The 19,271-nt window shown below is 41.3% G+C and overlaps 1 protein-coding gene across 4 annotated transcripts in view; it reads right to left on the bottom strand.

The window, feature by feature from the left end:
• SLC4A5 (solute carrier family 4 member 5) overlaps window positions 1–19,271 on the bottom strand; it is a 193,694-nt gene that overhangs the window by 36,294 nt on the left and 138,129 nt on the right. For all 4 annotated transcript variants that reach the window (XM_056571490.1, XM_056571491.1, XM_056571492.1 and 1 more), the window contains 4 exons: window positions 14,752–14,885; window positions 13,210–13,481; window positions 8,233–8,294; window positions 3,271–3,471 (listed from right to left, as the gene is read on the bottom strand). In XM_056571490.1, the coding sequence (XP_056427465.1) occupies window positions 3,271–3,471; window positions 8,233–8,294; window positions 13,210–13,481; window positions 14,752–14,885 (669 nt within the window). The remainder of the gene's footprint in view (window positions 1–3,270; window positions 3,472–8,232; window positions 8,295–13,209; window positions 13,482–14,751; window positions 14,886–19,271) is intronic.

Below are 19,271 nucleotides of genomic sequence, written 5' to 3'. Positions count from 1 at the left end.
GCATGTCACCTTTAGGAAGCCCCTATGGTGCCAGAACAGCAAAAAAAAAAAAAAAAAAAAACACATGGCATACCATTTTTGAAACTAGACCCCTCGGGGAACATAACAAGGGGTAAAGTGAACCTTAATACCCCACAGGTGATTCACGACTTTTGCATATGTAAAAAAATTTTTTTTTTACCTAAAATGCTTGCTTTCCCAAAAATTTTACATTTTTAAAAAGGGTAATAGCAGAAAATAACTCCCAAAATTTGAAGCCCAATTTCTTCCAATACAGACAAACACCCCATATGGGGGTGAAAAGTGCTCTGCTGGCACACTACAGGTCTCAGAAGAGAAGGAGTCACATTTGTGTTTTTGAAAGCAAATTTTGCTCTTGAGGCATTCCGCATTTAGGAAGCCCCTTTGGTGCCAGAACAGCAAAAAAAAAAAACACATGGCATACTATTTTGGAAACTAGACCCCTCGGGGAATGTAACAAGGGGTAATGTGAACCTTAATACCCCACAGGTGTTTCACGACTTTTGCATATGTAAAAAATAAATAAAATTTTTTAAATTTTTCAAAAGGGTTAAAGCAGAAAATACCCCCCAAAATTTGTAACACAAAATAGCTCAAACTTGCAGCAGGATACTTACTGTAAACCTCCGCCCATGTGAGTGTACCCTGTACATTCACATTGGGGGGGGGGGGGGGGGAGAAACATTCAGCGGTTGCAAAACTACAACTCCCAGCATGTACGGTCTATCAGTGCATGCTGGGAATTGTAGTTTTGCAACAGTGGGAGGCACACTGGTTGTGAAACACCGAGTTTGGCAACAAACTCAGTCTTTTGCAACCAGTGTGCCTTCAGCTGCTGAAAAACTACAACTCCCAGCATGCACTGATAGACCGTACATGCTGGGAGTTGTAGTTTTGCAACAGCTGGAGGCATACTACTTTGGCTGGGGATGCTGGGGATTGTAGTTATGCAACAGCTGGAGACACACTGGTTTGCTACTTAACTCAGTGTTTCACAACCAGTGTGCCTTCAGCTGTTGGAAAACTACAACTCTCAGCAGTCACCGACAGCCAATGGGCATGCTGGGAGTTGTAGTTATGCAACCAGCAGATGCACCACTACAACTCCCAGCATGCACTTTAGCTGATTGTGCAAGCTGGGAGTTGTAGTTATACAACAGCTGAAGGTACACTTTTCCATAGAAAAAATGTGCCTCCAGCTGTTGCAAAACTATAAGTCCCAGCATGCCCATAAGGGAATGCTGGGAGTTGTGGTGGTCTGCCTCCTGCTGTTGCATAACTACAGCTCCCAGCATGCCCTTTTTGCATGCTTGGAGCTGTTGCTAAGCAACAGCAGGAGGCTGTCACTCAGCTCCAACTGCTGCTCCAAAAACACAGGTCAGTCCCTCGCCGCCGCCGCTCCTGGAGCCCCTATCCCAACAGGGAAGCCAGGGATCGGGGTCCCAAGCTGCTGGGGTCAACTTCTCGCACCCGCTCACGTCCTCCGGAAGAAGGGTGGAGCGGGTTGCGGGAGTGACACCCGCAGCAGGTGCCCTGATTGGTCGGCCGGTAAACTGGCCGACGAATCAGGGCGATCGTGAGGTGGCACCAGTGCCACCTCGCCCCTGCTGGCTATGGCTGTTCGGGGCGTCAGAGACGGCCCCGATCAGCCAGTAATTCCGGGTCACCGGGTCACTGGAGACCCAATTGACCCGGAATCCGCCTTAGATCGCTGGGCTGAATTGCACAGCGATCTGCGGCCATCGCCGACATGGGGGGGTCATCATGACCCCCCTGGGCGATATGCCGCGATGCCTGCTGAACAATTTCAGCAGGCATCGGGCACCGGCTCCGCTCCAGCTGGCTGCGGGGGGCCGGGAAAGCTCATGACGTCATGAGAACGTCATGAGTCCTTAAGGGGTTAAGGACTATTTTATTTTTATGTTTTCGTTTTTTCCTTCTAGCCTTCAAAAAATCATACATATTTTATATTTTAATCCACAGACTAGTATGAGGGCTTTTTTTTTTTTGCGCGACCAGTTGTCCGTTGCAATGCCATCACTCACTTTACCATAAAATGTATGGCGCAACCAAAAAAATACTATTTGTGTGGGGAAATGAAAAAGAAAACCGCAATTTTTTCAAATTTTGGAAGGTTTCGTTTTCACGCTGTACAATTTAGGGTAAAAATTACGTGTTCTTTACTCTTTAGGTCAATAAAAATGATACCCATGATAATATACTTTTCTATTACTGTTGCGCTTAAAAAAAATCGCAAACTTTTTAACCAAATTAGTATGTTTAAAATCCCCCAATTTTGAAGACCTATAGCTTTTTAATTTTTCCGTATAAGCGGAGGTATGAGGGATAATTTTTGGTGCCGTGATCTGTACTTTTTATTGATACCATATTTGCTTATATAAAGCTTTTAATACATTTTTTATCAATTTTTTTGGGAATAAAATGTTATAAAAAAGCAGCAATTTTGGACTTTTTTCTTTTTTTTACGTTCACGCCGTTCACCCTACGGTATCATTAACATTATATTTTAATAGTTTGGATATTTACGCATGTGGTGACAGCAAATATGTATATAACATTTTTTTTTTACACTTTTTGGGGGTGAAATAGGGAAAATTGGACAATTTACGTTTTTATTGGGTAGGGTTTTTTTCAAATTTTTTTAAAAACGTTTTTTTACTTTTATTTTTACACTTTAATAGTTCCCATAGGGGACTATTTATAGCAATCATTTGATTGCTAATACTGTTCAGTGCTATGCATAGGGCATCTTCTGCTCGATCGCAGACCAGAGCAGAAGACCCGTGGAAGGCAGTGGAGGCAGGTGAGGGGACCTCCGTCTGCCGTTCTGGATGATCGGATCGCCGCGGCAGCGCTGCGGATGATCTGATCATCCATTTTAGTGACCGCGATGCTGCAGATGCCATAATCTGTATTGATCACGGCATCTGAGGGGTTAATGGCAGACATCCGCGTGATAGCGGATGTCAACCATTACCGGCAGGTCCCTGGCTGCTATCAGCAGCTGGGACCTGCCCCGTATGACCCGAGCATCGCTCGGATGCTCATGGTTATGTATAGGATGTAAATGTACATCCTGGTGCGTTAAGTACCGCCTCACCAGAACGTACATTTACATCCTGCGTAGTTAAGGGGTTAAGCAGTTCCTGAATCAGGCATAATTTTGTCCTGTCCTTTAGATTTCCCACCATGACATAACCTGGAAATGGAGAATACAAGTATCCCTACCTTGGTGGGAAAGTATCTGCTGAACTTGAACTTCTTCAGTGTCTCGGTCATGGAATAGGTTCCGAAGAAAAGGATGAAGGACATTAGCGCCAGGTCGGGCACGTAATTGCAGGAGTTCCCCAGTAGACTTCCACCGTATTTCAGACATTCCTTCATGCTAAGCTGGTTCCAGTCCAAAGCTGTGTTATTCATGGTATTGTACTTGGAATTCATATAGGGAAGATAATAATCAACATATTTTTAGAACAACACTACTCTAATTTTCTGCAAGTCTATCATTTCTAGCCACTGGTGATGAAATAATGTAAAATTCAGTGCTTGATATGGTATTTTTTTTAGTACAGTGGTCCCTCAAGTTACAATATTTTTTGGTTCCATTATAACCATTGTTTGTTGAGACTATAAGTCTATGAAAACCTGCCATCCAAAAATATAAAGAGTGCGAAGTAAAGAAAATGAAGTAGATAACTAATACAGATAAAGCAAGTTCTTCCATATAAAAGTAAGAAAGATCTGCTGGGAGCTGTAAATCACTGTCTATGTAGAGGACAGGCGCTTCTTCAGGGTCCTGTACAGTACACACAATGGGGGAGATTTATCAAAATCTGTGCAGAGGAAGAGTGGTGCAGTTGCCCATAGCAACCAATCAGATGGCTTCTTTCATTTTCCACAGGCCTCTTTAGAGGCCTGTGGAAAATGAAAGAAGCCATCTGATTGGTTGCTATGGGCAACTGCACCACTCTTCCTCTGCACAGGTTTTGATAAATCTCCCCCAATGTCCTAAAAAGGTAAAATGGAGCCACCCTCACCTGGTGTCCAAAGGAGCAGCTAACCCTGGCACAGGTAAAGAGTAATACAGAACGAGTAGTACCTCCCTGTACTGTAGGGGGCGCTACCAGACAGCCAGTCCGTGCATGTACTTTAGTTATAATACAGGCGTTTTACCAGTGAACGCCCATTCTGATTGGTCTTTTCTTCCAGCCATGGACACATGTTGCAGATCCGTAGCATTGTATGTTGGTAATGGATTCAAGTTGTTCAGAAAAGACTAGGACTAAAGTCCTGCAGGAACGCATAAGAACTGAGTTCCTGCACTTTTTCCACAGCAGGAACATCAATCCCATTAGCAGGACCAGCCCTTGAGTGGAAATCATGGGTGAGTACCCACACTTTTTTCCCAGGACTTGACCCCTGGAGAAGACCATTGTATGGTGAAAATATTTAGAATATTGTAAGTTGAGGGATCACTGTATATCCCCGACATTAGTTCTTTACCACAAAGGTGTACAACTCTATTTAATAGTCATCAAGATCATATTTTCTATATATTAAACCTCAGTGGTGTATACACTTAATTCTTTGTGAGCTAGCGCCAAGCCAAGAAACCCTCAAAGCTGTCAAAGGAGCTGAGGATCACTTGTGAGAACCCCTTGTGAGATATTTAATATTTTGGCAACAACAAATAGTTACGGGGGGGCTCAACACTATATTATCTATATGGTTGGACTTGATGGACGTATGTCTTTTTTCAACCATACTAACTATGTAACTATATAAAACTCAATGTGTGTGTATGTATGTGTGTATGTATGTATGTGTGTATGTGTGTATGTTCCAGCATCAAGTCCAAACGGCTAAAGATATTAACCTGAAACTTGGCACACATGTTACTTATATGTCAGCAACAAACATAGGATAGGGGATTTAACCCTTACTCACCCCCCATTTGCCAGGGGGCGGGGCTTATGTTTAAAGTCCCATACAAGTCTATGGGAAATATATGTTACTGCATAACTTCCAAACATCTGGAAATATTTCGATAATACTTGGTCACATGTTACTTATATGTCCACTTCAAATATAGGATAGTTAATTTAACCCTTAACTACCCCCATTTGTGAGGGTCGGGTTTTTGTTTAAAGTCCCATGCAAATCAATGGGAAATGTATGTTTCCACATAACTTCCGTACAGCTGGAGATATTTCAATACCTGGTCACATATTACGGGTCGGGATATGAGGACTGGATATGAGGATGGGATGGAAGGTCGGGATGGGAGGTCAGGATGTGAGGTCGGGATAGGAGTTCGGGATATGATGTTGGGATATGAGGACGGGATGTGAGGACGGGATGTGAGGACGGGATAGGAGGTCGGAATAGGAGGTTGAGATAGAAGGTCGGGATATGAGGTCGGGATAGGAGGTCGAGATAGAAGGTCGGCATAGGAGAACGAGATAGGAGGACGGGATATGAGGACAGGATATGAGGACAGGATATGAGGACGGGATATGAAGACGGGATAGGAGGACGGGATAGGAGGTCAGGATAGAAGGTCGAGATAGGAGGTCAAGATAGGAGGACGGGATAGGAGGACAGAATAGGAGGTCGAGATAGGAGGACGGGATAGGAGGTCGAGATAGGAGGTCGAGATAGGAGGACGGGATAGGAGGTCGGGATAGAAGGTCAGGATAGAAGGTCGAGATAGGAGGTCATGATAGGAGGACGGGATAGGAGGACAGGATAGGAGGTCGAGATAGGAGGACGGGATAGGAGGTCGAGATAGGAGGTCGAGATAGGAGGACGGGATAGGAGGTCAGGATAGGAGGTCGTGATAGAAGGTCGAGATAGGAGGTCAAGATAGGAGGTCAAGATAGGAGGTTGGGATAGGAGGTCAGGATAGGAGGTCAGGATAGGAGGTTGGGATAGGAGGTCGGGATAGAAGGTTGGGATAGGAGGTCGAGATAGGGGGTCCAGATAGGAGGACGGGATAGGAGGTCAGGATAGAAGGTCGAGATAGGAGGTCAAGATAGGAGGTCGAGATAGGAGGTTGGGATAGGAGGTCAGGATAGGAGGTTGGGATAGGAGGTCGGGATAGAAGGTCGGGATAGGAGGTCGAGATAGGAGGTCGAGATAGGGGATAGGAGGTCAGGATAGGAGGTCAAGATAGGAGGTCGGGATAGGAGGTCAGGATAGGAGGTTGGGATAGGAGGTCGGGATAGGAGGGCGGGATAGGAGGTTGAGATATGAGGACGGGATGTGAGGATGGCATATGAGGTTGAGATATGATGACGGGATAGGAGGTCAGGAAAGGAGGTTGGGATAGGAGGTCGGGATATGAGGACGGGATATGGGGTTAGGATATGACAACAATATATGGGGACGGGATATGAAGTCAAAAGCTTCCTCCTTTGTTTATTTTCCTCCCCAACAAGGATTAGGAAGGAAAAACCGGGCAAAGCCAGGTACTCAGCTAGTATATATATATAAAACTCAATGTGTGTATGTGTGTATGTTCTAGCATCACATCCAAACGGCTAAAGATATTAACATGAAACTTGGCACACATGTTACTTATATGTCAACAACAAACATAGGATAGGTGATTTAACCCTTACTCACCCCCATTTGCCAGGGGGCGGGGTTTATGTTTAAAGTCCCATACAAGTCTATGGGCAATATATGTTACTGCATAACTTCCAAACGGCTGGAGATATTTCGATAATACTTGGTTACATGTTACTTATATGTCCACTTAAAATATAGGATAGTTAATTTAACCCTTAACTACCCCCATTTGTAAGGGTCAGGGTTTTTGTTTAAAGTCCCATGCAAATCAATGGGAAATGTATGTTCCCACATAACTTCCATACGGCTGGAGATATTTCAATACCTGGTACACATATTACGGGTCGGGATAGGAGGGCGGGATAGGAGGTCGGAATAGGAGGATGGGATAGGAGGACGGGATATGAGGTTGGGATAGGAGGTTGGGATAGGAGGTCGAGATAGGAAGTTGGAATGTATGGACTGGATAGGAAGACGGGATAGGAGGTCGGCATAGGAGGTCGAGATAGAAGGACGGGATAGGAGGTGGGTATAGGAGGTCGAGATAGGAGGTCGAGATAGGAGGACGGGATAGATGGACGGGATAGGAGGACGGGATAGGAGGACGGGATAGGAGGTCAGGATAGGAGGTCAGGATAGGAGGTCGGGATATGGGGTTGGGATATGACAACAATATATGAGGACGGGATATGAAGTCAAAAGCTTCCTCCTTTGTTTATTTTCCTCCCCAACAAGGATTAGGAAGGAAAAAACAGGCAATGCTGGGTACTCAGCTAGTATTAGAATAAATGAAGGGGTGCAGCTACAGTGAACAAACACAACAACTATTGAAGAAAAGTAATCACTGCAAAAGAGCGCACACCACTAGGGTATTAAAAGAATACAAAAGCTTTATTAGAACACATATACAATCCACATATATATAACTTATATTTGGAGACATTTAAAAACTATTAAAACTGCTCCACCAGAGCATAGCACAACCCTGGGGAAGGGCCATGAATCCCCTCCTACAGGTAAGTGACCCTGTCCGATCTATGCAAACAGTAATGGACAATCCACAGAATGTACAAAAATATGCTGCCTCTTCAACCCCAACTCGCATCACAATAGTCAAATATACAGAAAATAAAAATGTTTCTGAAAGATACTTAGGTAAGAGACACAGATGAACATCCAGTAAGCAAGGATGGGGTCACGCCTGGCGAGTGATGCGAGTTGGGGTTGAAGAGGCAGCATATTTTTGTACATTCTGTGGATTGTCCATTACTGTTTGCATAGATCGGACAGGGTCACTTACCTGTAGGAGGGGATTCCTGGCCCTTCCCCAGGGTTGTGCTATGCTCTGGTGGAGCAGTTTTAATAGTTTTTAAATGTCTCCAAATATAAGTTATGTATATGTGGATTGTATATGTGTTCTAATAAAGCTTTTGTATTCTCTAGTGGTGTGCGCTCTTTTGCAGTGATTACTTTTCTTCAATAGATATTTAATATTTTGTCACTCCTCTCCACTTCTCATGTGTCTTCCATAAATGATTTAGATTTACACATCCCATACGAGATATACTTTTAGACTGTATTCTGATTTACGAGTCAGATCTATTGTACTTTACTTACCAAAGACATGTTAGTGTTGTTTGGCGCAAACAGAACTGAAGCATTGAAAAAAGTCGCGTTCACTGCAAGACAAAGATTTTTTTTTTTTTACTTACATGCATATATAGATACATTGTACAAAAGAGTTTAGAAAAATAAAACAATTTAAATGGAGAGGGGTCTCCCATTCAGTACCCCAGTATATTAGGGCAACAGGAACAGGAGGCCGCTACAAAGATTTTAAAAGCTTTAAAGGGAATGTGTCATCAGAAAATGACACATATATTTAAAATATTCATGGTAAAAGATATCTATATTATAAAATAATCCTGAAATCTTGCAGTTTCCAGTCTGGCCACTAAGGCTATAGTCAGACAGCACGCATGCAGATTCTGCATCAAATTAAAGCCCAATATACTTCGATAGGGTTCCACACTCCCATTCACACTTTTCTGCATGGAATCCGCACCGATTCTGCACGGAATCTGCACAAGCCTGAAGCCACCCAGATTGGACGCAGATTTGGTGCGGATATGCAGAAATTCCGCCGTGTGAATACCGCCTCAGTCTAATAATCAGCTGAGACTTTCTGTTTTGTACATAACATTTTTCAGGAGCCATTCACAATAGCGGATGTCCAGTGCTTAGTCTTCCCCTCCCAGTAGAATGCCATCTGTGCAGATCACGGAGCATGTCTTGTAAATTATCCCATACAAGTCAATAGGGTCTGCTCCAGTCTATTGTTATACGGTTTGCTGTAAAGAAAATCTCTACATGAAGATCTAAACAGCTCATGCAAGATAGCTGCCCCATAATAAGGTACTACAAATGTTATAAAAAAAATAAAAAAATAGAAACAGATTAGAAAAAAATATTTCTTCATTATCTGACATTTATCAGTAAGAAAATCTTAAAGGGTACCTCTCATCAAAAAAACTTTTGATATATTATAGATTAATGTATGCAGAATAACTTCACAATTGCATGTTATTAAAAAATATGCTTCTTTCTATTTAATTTTCCACTTTGAAGAAATGACCACTAGGGGTCTCCCTACCAGTCCTGGCAGCAAGCATTTCAGACTCATGCTGGAGTCCTAAACACTACGAGCTGCCAGTCAGCTTTGTTCACAAAGGAGAACACTCAGAGCTGCCAGCCTGCTTTGTTCACAGCCTGTTTGGCTGTGAACAAAGCAGGCTGGCAGCTCTGAGTGTTTAGGACTCCAGCATGAGTCAGAAATGCTTGCTGACCGGACTGATCGGGAAAAATACAATAGAAAGAAGCATATTTTTCATTAACATGCTATTGGAAAATTATTCAACATTCATTAATCTAAAATATATCAAAAGCTTATTTGATGAGAGGTACCCTTTAAAGGATAAATAGTTCAGCACCACATTTGTCCTGAGGTTTTGTGTGGTATTACAACTTGGCTCCATTCACTTCAATGGAACTCAGCTGCAATACCACACAGCATGAGCAGTTTTTAGCATCCTCTATAAGTCCGTAATGGGCTTGTAATAATCGGTAGCAGGGAGTTTATTTAAACCAGCATGGAGTACACCAGACTTAGAAAATTCCCCCCAGAATGTTCAAATAAAGGACATGTACTTCTATTCCATTAAACTGATAGAAGGTAAGACGGTAGAGCCCTTTAGTGCTTTGTTAAATTAGCCCTACGTGTTACAGTGTGTTCTCGTGTTCAGGTTTTTTATGCAGTTTTTAAAGCTAAAGCTAGATCATAAATGGAGGACATGTATTAAAGGATGAGACCACTATATAAACTCATTCTTAGCTTTGGCTTCAAAAACTGCATAAAAATCTGAATGGTCAAACATTACCCTACTACTGTAAATAAGCCAAGTAAATAAGTGAAATATAGTAAAAAAAAAAAAAATGTTAAAATGTTAAAAAAAGGTTAAAATCTAATACTTACAGGGATTGAAGGGCAGCCAGAGAAAAGAATGCAGAGAATAAGGAGAGATGTGGCAGATATCAGTTACAATAGTTATAATGGTCATAGTCACATACAGAAACCTGGGTACTGTCCACTTGTCTGAAAGCAACCATATACATGCAACTATTGGCCCAATATTCTTTCGACCTACAGCTCTCATATTTATCCCATACACATAAATGTCCGCCTCTGAAGTGGGGGGGACTTATTTCTCTGTGAAGAACAAAGTCGGGCAGTTAACATGAACATGCCAATTCTTTTCTATCTGACATGATCTGATATCAGGCTGGTATTGCCCAGCAATCAGCTGACAAACAAGAAAGCGCATTGGTCGGCTGATCCCATCTTTCATACATTTTTTTAAAGGGTTATTCCGGGCAAATTTTTTTTATCCCCTATCCAAAGACCCCCCGCGATCTCCCTGCAGCACCCGCATTCTATGGGGACATGACGTCACGCCACGCCTCCTCCACTCATGTCTATGGGAGGGGGCGTGATGGCCCGGAATACCCATTTAAGCATATTTGTCAGCCACATATCACCCTGTGTAATGGGGGTTGTGCAGCCAACGAATAGTGAAAGAAGAGGGCCGCAGGAACAATCCAGCAGTCATTCATTTGGCGCTGCCCAATTAATAATGAATTTGTGTGGTAGACTCCTTAAATGAGCACCCCTCTGATTGCTTAAACTGGAAAACGTTCTCTCCCCCCATCACAGATAGTGTTCTCCCCCATCACAGATAATGTTCTCCCCATCACAGATAATGTTCTCTCCCCATCACAGATAATGTTCTCTCTCCCCATCACAGATAATGTTCTCTCCCCCATCACAGAATTTCTTCTCTCCCCATCACAGATAATGTTCTCTCCCATCACAGATAATGTTCTCTCTCCCATCACAGATAATGTTCTCCCCCCATCACAGATAATGTTCTCCCCCACGATCACAGATAATGTTCTCCCCCACGATCACAGATAATGTTCTCTCCCCATCACAGATAATGTTCTATCCCCATCACAGATAATGTTCTCCCGATCACAGATAATATTCTCCCCCATCACAGATAATGTTCTCCCCATCACAGATAATGTTCTCTCCCCATCACAGATAATGTTCTCTCCACCATCGCAGCTAATGTTCTCTCCACCATCGCAGATAATGTTCTCTCCACCATTGCAGATAATGTTCTCGTCACCATCACAGATAATGTTCTCCACCATTGCAGATAATGTTATCTCCCCCACCACAGAAAATGATCTCTCCCCCATCACAGATAATGTTCTCCCCATCACAGATAATGTTCTCCCCCATCACAGATAATGTTCTTCCTATCAAAGATGATGTTTTCCCTCATCACAGATAATGTGCTCTTCCCCCATGACAGATAATTTTCTCTCCCCATCACAGATAATGTTCTCTACCCATCACAGATAATGTTCTTTTGTTCTTTCCCCATCACAGATTATGTTCTCCCCCATCACAGATAATGTTCTCTCCCTCATCACAAATAATGTTCTCTTCCCCCATCATAGATAATGCTCTCTTCCCCAAACAAAGATAGTGTTCTCCCCCATCACAGATAATGTTCTTATCCCCATCACAGATAATGTTCTCATCCCCATCACAGATAATGTTCTCCCCCTCCCATCACAGATAATGTTCTTTCCCCCATCACAGATAATGTTCTCTCCCCATCACAGATAATGTTCTCACCCCATCACAGATAATGTTCTCCCCCATCAAAGATAATGTTCTCTCCCTCATCACAAATAATGTTCTCTTCCCCCATCACAGATAATGTTCTCTTCCCCCAACAAAGATAGTGTTCTCCCCCATCACAGATAATGTTCTCATCCCCATCACAGATAATATTCTCTTCCCCATCACAGATAATGTTCTCTCCCTCCCATCACAGATAATGTTCTTTCCCTATCACAGATAATGTTCCCCCCATCAGAGATAATGTTCTTTCCCCCCTATCACACATAATTTTCTCTCCCCCATCAGAGATAATGTTCTTTCCCCCCTATCACACATTATGTTCTCTCCCCCATCACAGATAATGTTCTCCCCCCCCCCCAGTCACAATAGCTGGTTATCTCTCCCATCACAGATAATGTTCTCTCCCCTTCACAGATAATGTTCTCTCCCCATCACAGATAATGTTCTCTGCCCATCACAGATAATGTTCTCCCTCCCATCACAGATAATGTTCTCCCTCCCATCATAGATAATGTTCTCCCTCCCATCATAGATAATGTTCTCTCCCCATCACAGATAATGTTCTCTCCCCCATCACAGATAATGTTCTCCCTCCCATCACAGATAATGTTCTCCCTCCCATCACAGATAATGTTCTCCCTCCCATCACAGATAATGTTCTCCCCATCACAGATAATGTTCTCCCTCCCATCATAGATTATGTTCTCTCCCCATCACAGATAATGTTCTCTCCCCCATCACAGATAATGTTCTCCCTCCCATCACAGATAATGTTCTCCCCCATCACAGATAATGTTCTCTCTCCCCATCACACAAATACTTATTTTCTGAGTATGACTGATTAGTAAATTGTTTTTTCTTTTCCTCATAACCCAGCATTGAAAGGATTATCAATTTGTAAAAACTACTCCACTCCCCATTTTTTTTTAACTTATTATTTCTTCCAAATCCTCCCTCTGCTACCCCCCCCCCCCCCCTCCAGTGTATAAAATCTTTATATATATGGGCACAGCATTCCTGGCAGTAGTGAACTACAAAAAGAGAGAGCCCAGTATGTCTATGTACCTTAAAACCCCAAATATGACTAGGTAGAGCAAAGTCCATATGGCCATCTATAGTCTGCATATAGGATGTATTACTCCACTTGTCCTAATTCTTCCTATTACTACTCCTGTCATTGGTGTTAACGATACTGTACATATTGTACGTATTAGTAAAATCCTCTTTATCTAAAGTAGTTTCAACCAGAGAGCAGATATTTTCATAACCCATGCTTCATTTTATGGTATTTTCGGCATCAGTTTAATGTGTCCACTGACCTGGGTCTGGAGCCACACATTCACATCTGTACGTTGTGACCTGGTCGGGTTTAAAGTCAGAATTGATGGGGTAATACTTGAAGGCCCCGATCATTTTCTTGATGGCATCATAAATGAAGATGAAGCTGATGAGGGTGGAGAAGCCTTCTTCAGTGAACCGCGTGATGTACTTGATGATGAAACTGGAATCGGTGGCCACCAGGATAAGGCACTGCAGAGCTGAATGGAGGCCAATCCACAGGCGGAATTCCATGTAGTCTATATCATTACCTCTGCAATTGGATATTGCTATTGGTTAAAGCATTTAGCGAAGAAAAGACACAGCAAGGCTGCTATACAGAGGGGTAAATGGAAGCTCCTAGGCCCTATTGCAAAATGTGCAACCTGGTTCTTAAAGGGTTACTCTACTGGAAAAAAATTTTTTTTTAAATCAACTGGTGCCAGAAAGTTTAACAGATTTATAAATTACTTCTATTTAAAAATCTTAATCCTTCCAGTAATTGTCAGCTGCTGTATACTACACAGGAAGTTCTTTTCTTTTTGAATTTCCTTTCAGTCTGACCACAGTTCTCTCTGCTGACACCTCTGTCCATTTTAGGAACTGACCAGAGTAGGAGAAAATCCCCATAGCAAACATATGCTGCTCTGGACAGTTCCTAAAATGGACAGATGTGTCAGCAGAGAGTACTATGGTCAGACAGAAAGGAAATTCAAAAAGAAAAGAACTTCCTCTGTAGTATACAGCAGCTGATAAGTACTGGAAGAATTAAGATTTTTAAACAGAAGTCATTTACAAATCTGTTTAACTTTCTGGCACCAGTTGATTAAAAATACAAATGTTGATAATTGATATGACTATTATGGTTATTATTGTACCAAAGACATATTTTATAGGTAATGTATGGATTTTTCTGTGTAAGGTGTATGGTCCAACCCCCAATTTTGTGCATCTAGCCTTATACTAACACGCTATGATTGTTTTCATGTGGGGCACCTCCATTTTTGCTGTTATAGATATTTATTTTATGCTTTTGGGAATTTTTTTCTTGTCTAATGTTATTTGTGATTGTTGGCATATCTAATAAACATTTTGCTAATATACTGTGATGGTATTATTGATTATGCTAACAATTTGTAGCTTTAGGAGCTTTGAGTTATTCTCTGTTACCTTTGGGTATACTGAAAAAAAAAATGTTCTCCAGTGGAGTACCCCTTTAAGGTCTCCATAAATATCATCCAGAATTAATTGGAGGAGAATATCATCCTTCCTTATTCCTGTTAGGCCAGGTTCACACACTGTTTTGTGAGTCTTATTTTCAACTAATTTTTTCAGCTGTATTTGTGTTCATACACAAATGCAGCCATTTTTTTAGCCATTTTTACAGCTTTCGATCCTTTTTTTTTTTTTTTTTTTTTTAGATGCTTACGGCTCAAAACAAGGCTAAAAAAACCTGTGTGAACATAGCCTGAAGGCTGAAGTATAAGTGATTGAGGGGCATTACTGTTTGAGGGCATGGTCACCATTATTCTTTTCATACACACTTGCTAAAATCAAACAGGAGCTTTTCAAAGATGAGAATGGGCCCGGTGCTACTTAAGATGATCAGAGGTTGTCCGGCAAAGAGACAAAACACAGAGCCCGTCATTGCCGTCCCAAGGAAGCTTTCCATCACACCCTGAAAGAAGAAAAGACATTAAAGTCAAATTTTGCACTTAATACTAGCCAATACTAGCAAGTAGATGGTTTGCCAAGCAGAGTGCCTCCAGCTGTTGCAATACTACAACTCTCAGCATGCCTGGACTTGCTGAGAGTTGTAGTGGCCACAGATTGGTGACCACTGATCTAATCCATATAGGCTTCTATAACATTTGCATGCAAAGTTGAAATCCCTTGCTGGACATGTTTTAGACATGCTTATTTGAAATTATTTACAATGAAACACATTCAAGAGGACGCCTGCAGATTGTCAGATGTTCAGGCATGTATGAAACTGTCGGCAGTGTTAGGATTGTAAATCATCACATTTGCTATTCTTCGATAATAGAGCAACCTATTACAAAAAAAAAATCTATGGCCAGCGCTGACACTATCATCCACTAGATGGCACCAAATCCCACATTATAGAGTAGGAACAGTCTGTCCATTGCCTGCAGGCTAGTAACATGCTTTTAGTATGAACTTAAAGGGGTATTCCAGGAACTTTTTTTTTTATTTGACTATGCTACAGGGGCTGTACAGTTAGTGTAGATCATAATATAGTGTCTGTACCTGTGTGTGACGGTTTTCTCACAATTCTTATGTGATTTTGACCCCAATATTTGTATTTAACAGCAAACAAAATGACTGTTGTCTCAGATTTTTCCCAGCTTTCAATGCGGCCGAGACCTGACTCACTAGTCAGCTGATGACAGGAAGCCTGTATGCTTCAATGGGTGGAGGGATCGCTTGGTGGGAGAGAGATCACTCTGCAATTAATGCAACAGCTGTAGGCACCTTGATTGAAAACCACAGGTCTTTTGCATGGGTGCAGCTCATAAATGTTTCAATAGGTGGGGTGGCTGATGTGAGGGAGGGAGGAAAATGGAATTATGGGATTTGTAGACAAAGAAGAAAACTCAAAAGGGAAATACCAGTTCACAAACAGCTAGCCACAGTGTTATGGTAATCTCACAACATAGCTATTTAGCCCCAAGACAAGAACAAATCCTTCCTAAACATGTCCATTACTGCCTGCCAGGTACGTACTAAAATCACCTTATGGTGGAGAACCCCTTTAACCCCTTAAGTACCGAGCGTTTTTCCGTTTTTGCACTTTCATTTTTTCCTCTTTACCTTTTAAAAATTAAAACCCTTTTAATTTTGCACCTAAAAATCCATATGATATATATATATATATATATATATATATATATATATATATATAATTTTTTGCCCCACCAATTCTACTTTGTAATGACATCAGTCATTTTACCCAAAAATACACCGCGAAACCCCAAAAAAAACTAAATTGAAGAAAAACGCCATTTTGTAAATTTGGGGGCTTCTGTTTCTATGAAGTAATTTTTTTTGGCAAAAATAACACCTTATCTCTATTCTGTAGGTCCATACGATTAAAATGATACCCTACTTATATAGGTTTGATTTTGTCTTACTGAACGAAAATTAATACAATTAAAATTGTCATCGTCTGACCCCTATAACTTTTTTTATTTTTCCGCATACGGAGCGGTATGAGGGCTCATTTTTTCCGCCGCAATCTTATGTTTTTACCGTTACCATTTTTTTTTATTGATCTGACTTTTTAATCGCTTTATATTCATTTTTTCATGATATATAAAGTGACCAACAATACACTATATTGGACTTTTGAATTTTTTTGCGCGTACGCCACTGACCCTGCGGTTTAATTATCGATATATTTTTATGGTTTGGAAATTTACGCACGCGGTGATACCACTAATGTTTTTTTTTATTTACTTTTTTATGGGAAAAGGGGGGTGATTCAAACTTTTATTAGGGGAGAGGAGAAATGATCTTTATTTACTTTTTTTTTTTTCACTTTTTTTTTTTAGCAATGTTATAGCCCCAATAGGGGACTATAACATACATTACACTGATCTCTTACACTGATCACTGCTATGCCATAGCATAACATTGGTCAGTGTTTCTGCCGCATGACTGCTCCTGCCTGGATCTCAGGCACAGAGCAGTCATTGGGCAATTGAACAGCGAGGAGGCAGGTAGTGATCTGCGGCGGTCCCGAACATCACCACTGAGCTAACCAGCAATGTTTACTTTCATTTTAGACGCGGCGATCAAGTTTGATCACCGCGTCTAAAGGATTAATGGCAGACATCAGCCTGAGTGGCGATGTCCAGCATTAGCCGTGGGTCCTGGTTGCTTATAGCAACTGGGACCTACCGGGTACGATGCGCACTCACCGGGAGCCGCAAATGGATGTTAATGAATGTCCATTTGTGGCAAGGGATTAAAGGGGTACTCTGGTGGAAAACTTTTTTTTTAATCAACTGATACCAGAAAGTTAAACAGATTTGTAAATTACTTCTATTAAAAACTCTTAATCCTTCCAATATTTATTATTGGCTGTATACTAGAAATTCTTTTCTTTTTGGATTTCTTTTCTGTCTGACCACAGTGCTCTCTGCTGACACCTCTGTCCATTTTAGGAACTGTCCAGAGCAGGAGAGGTTTGCTATAGGGATTTTATGCTCCGTCCCCGTGATTGCCAGAAATCAGACCCGGAGCGAGCACGCTCCGGGGGCTGATTCTAATGGGGTTCGGCATGGAAGATCATGGGGGTCCCCAGCGGCGGGACCCCCGCGATCAGGCATCTTATCCCCTATCCTTTGGATAGGGGATAAGATGTCTTAGCGCCAGAGTACCCCTTTAATAAAATGTTTTGTTTTTTTTAAGTAGTATATTAGAAAAACAATTGTTTTGCCAAGATGTACAACATATAAAAAGTTTTTATATCTGAGAGTGCCCATTTACTTCTTATCTCAGCAGTAACTTCCCCAAAATATGACATACAGTATGTATTTCAGTAATGTGCTAATATAATTTTCAGCTTTCTCATCAAAGCATCAACCTGCTGTAATCAGATTCCGACCACCGTGTATGAATAACATGTGCCATCCTTTTCCTGAATTTTGTCACAAATTCTATTATGTTCTTGAAGATGCCGCATACAAGAAGAGATACTTCGAATCGGTGCTCCCCATGATGTCTGGAAAGAGGATAAAGTCATCTCGGAAGCTATATCGTAGAAGATTAAAAGATTTTTTTTATACATACAAAGATGATGCGTTTTGAAAGCATTGCACCTTTCTTCCTCAGGTCTGATAAACGTGTTGTTTTTATATAGATCAAGAAATCTTGTTACCTACAAGATATCGCTTCCAAGACGACTTATAAGCGATATTGTAGTAGATAAAAAGATGATTAGGAAGAGATATAGTAGTAATTAAAAATATATATCTATAAAGACGATGGATTTGAAAGCGTTGCTGCTTCCTTCCTCAGGTCTGATAGACCTGAGGAAGAAAGCTGCAATGCTTTCAAAATGCATAAGCTATATAATATATTTAATATGAATAATATAGTAATATAATACAATAATAATAAATCTTTATATCTACTATGATATCGCTTCCGAGACAACTTCATCCTCTTTCCAGACATGGTGGGATGATTTAAAGCATGTCTTCTTGTACGCTGTATTTGGCTGCCCCAGTACGCTTGGATCACCCAGTAATCTATACGGTGTTGTGCTCTCTTAGGAAAGCACACTGTCTTCCGCTTGGTCACGATAGCTATCTGATTTACAGCGCAATTTTGTTACTTTTCTCTATTTAATTATATTATGTTCTTTAAGGTAGAATAAAAGAAAGATTAACAATATTTGGATCATAGGGATCTGCGTGCTTCAGTTGTAATCTCGGAATTTACACGGGACAGAATTGCTGCAGTTTTTGAGCAGGTAAAATCTGCAGTCTCATTGAATTTTATTATCTTTACATGTACTATATATTTACTACAGTCATGGCCGTAAATATTGGCACCCCTGAAAATGTTAAAGAAAATGAAGTATTTCTCACAGAAAAGGATTGTAGTAACACATGTTCTGCTATACACATGTTTATAACCTTTGTGTGTATTGGAACTAAACTAAAAAAGGGAGGAAAAAAAGCAAATTGGACATAATGTCACACCAAACTCCAAAAATGGGCTGGACAAAAATTATTGGCACCCTTAACTTAGTATTTGGTTGCACACCCTTTGGAAAAAAATAACTGAAATCAGTCGTTTCCTATAACCATCAATAAGCTTCTTAAGATCTCTCCACAGGTGTTCAATGGGATTTAGATCTGGACTCATTGCTGCCACTTCAGAACTCTCCAGCGCTTTGTTGCCATCCATTTCTGGGTGCTTTTTGACGTATGTTTGGGGTCATTGTCCTGATGGAAGACCCAAGATCTCGGATGCAAACACAGCTTTCTGACACTGGGCTGTACAGTGCGACCCAAAATCCATTGGTAAT

The sequence above is a fragment of the Hyla sarda genome, chromosome 4 (genome assembly GCF_029499605.1).
Source record: "Hyla sarda isolate aHylSar1 chromosome 4, aHylSar1.hap1, whole genome shotgun sequence".
Taxonomy (NCBI): domain Eukaryota; kingdom Metazoa; phylum Chordata; class Amphibia; order Anura; family Hylidae; genus Hyla; species Hyla sarda.
This window is presented reverse-complemented; position numbering and strand designations above follow the sequence as displayed.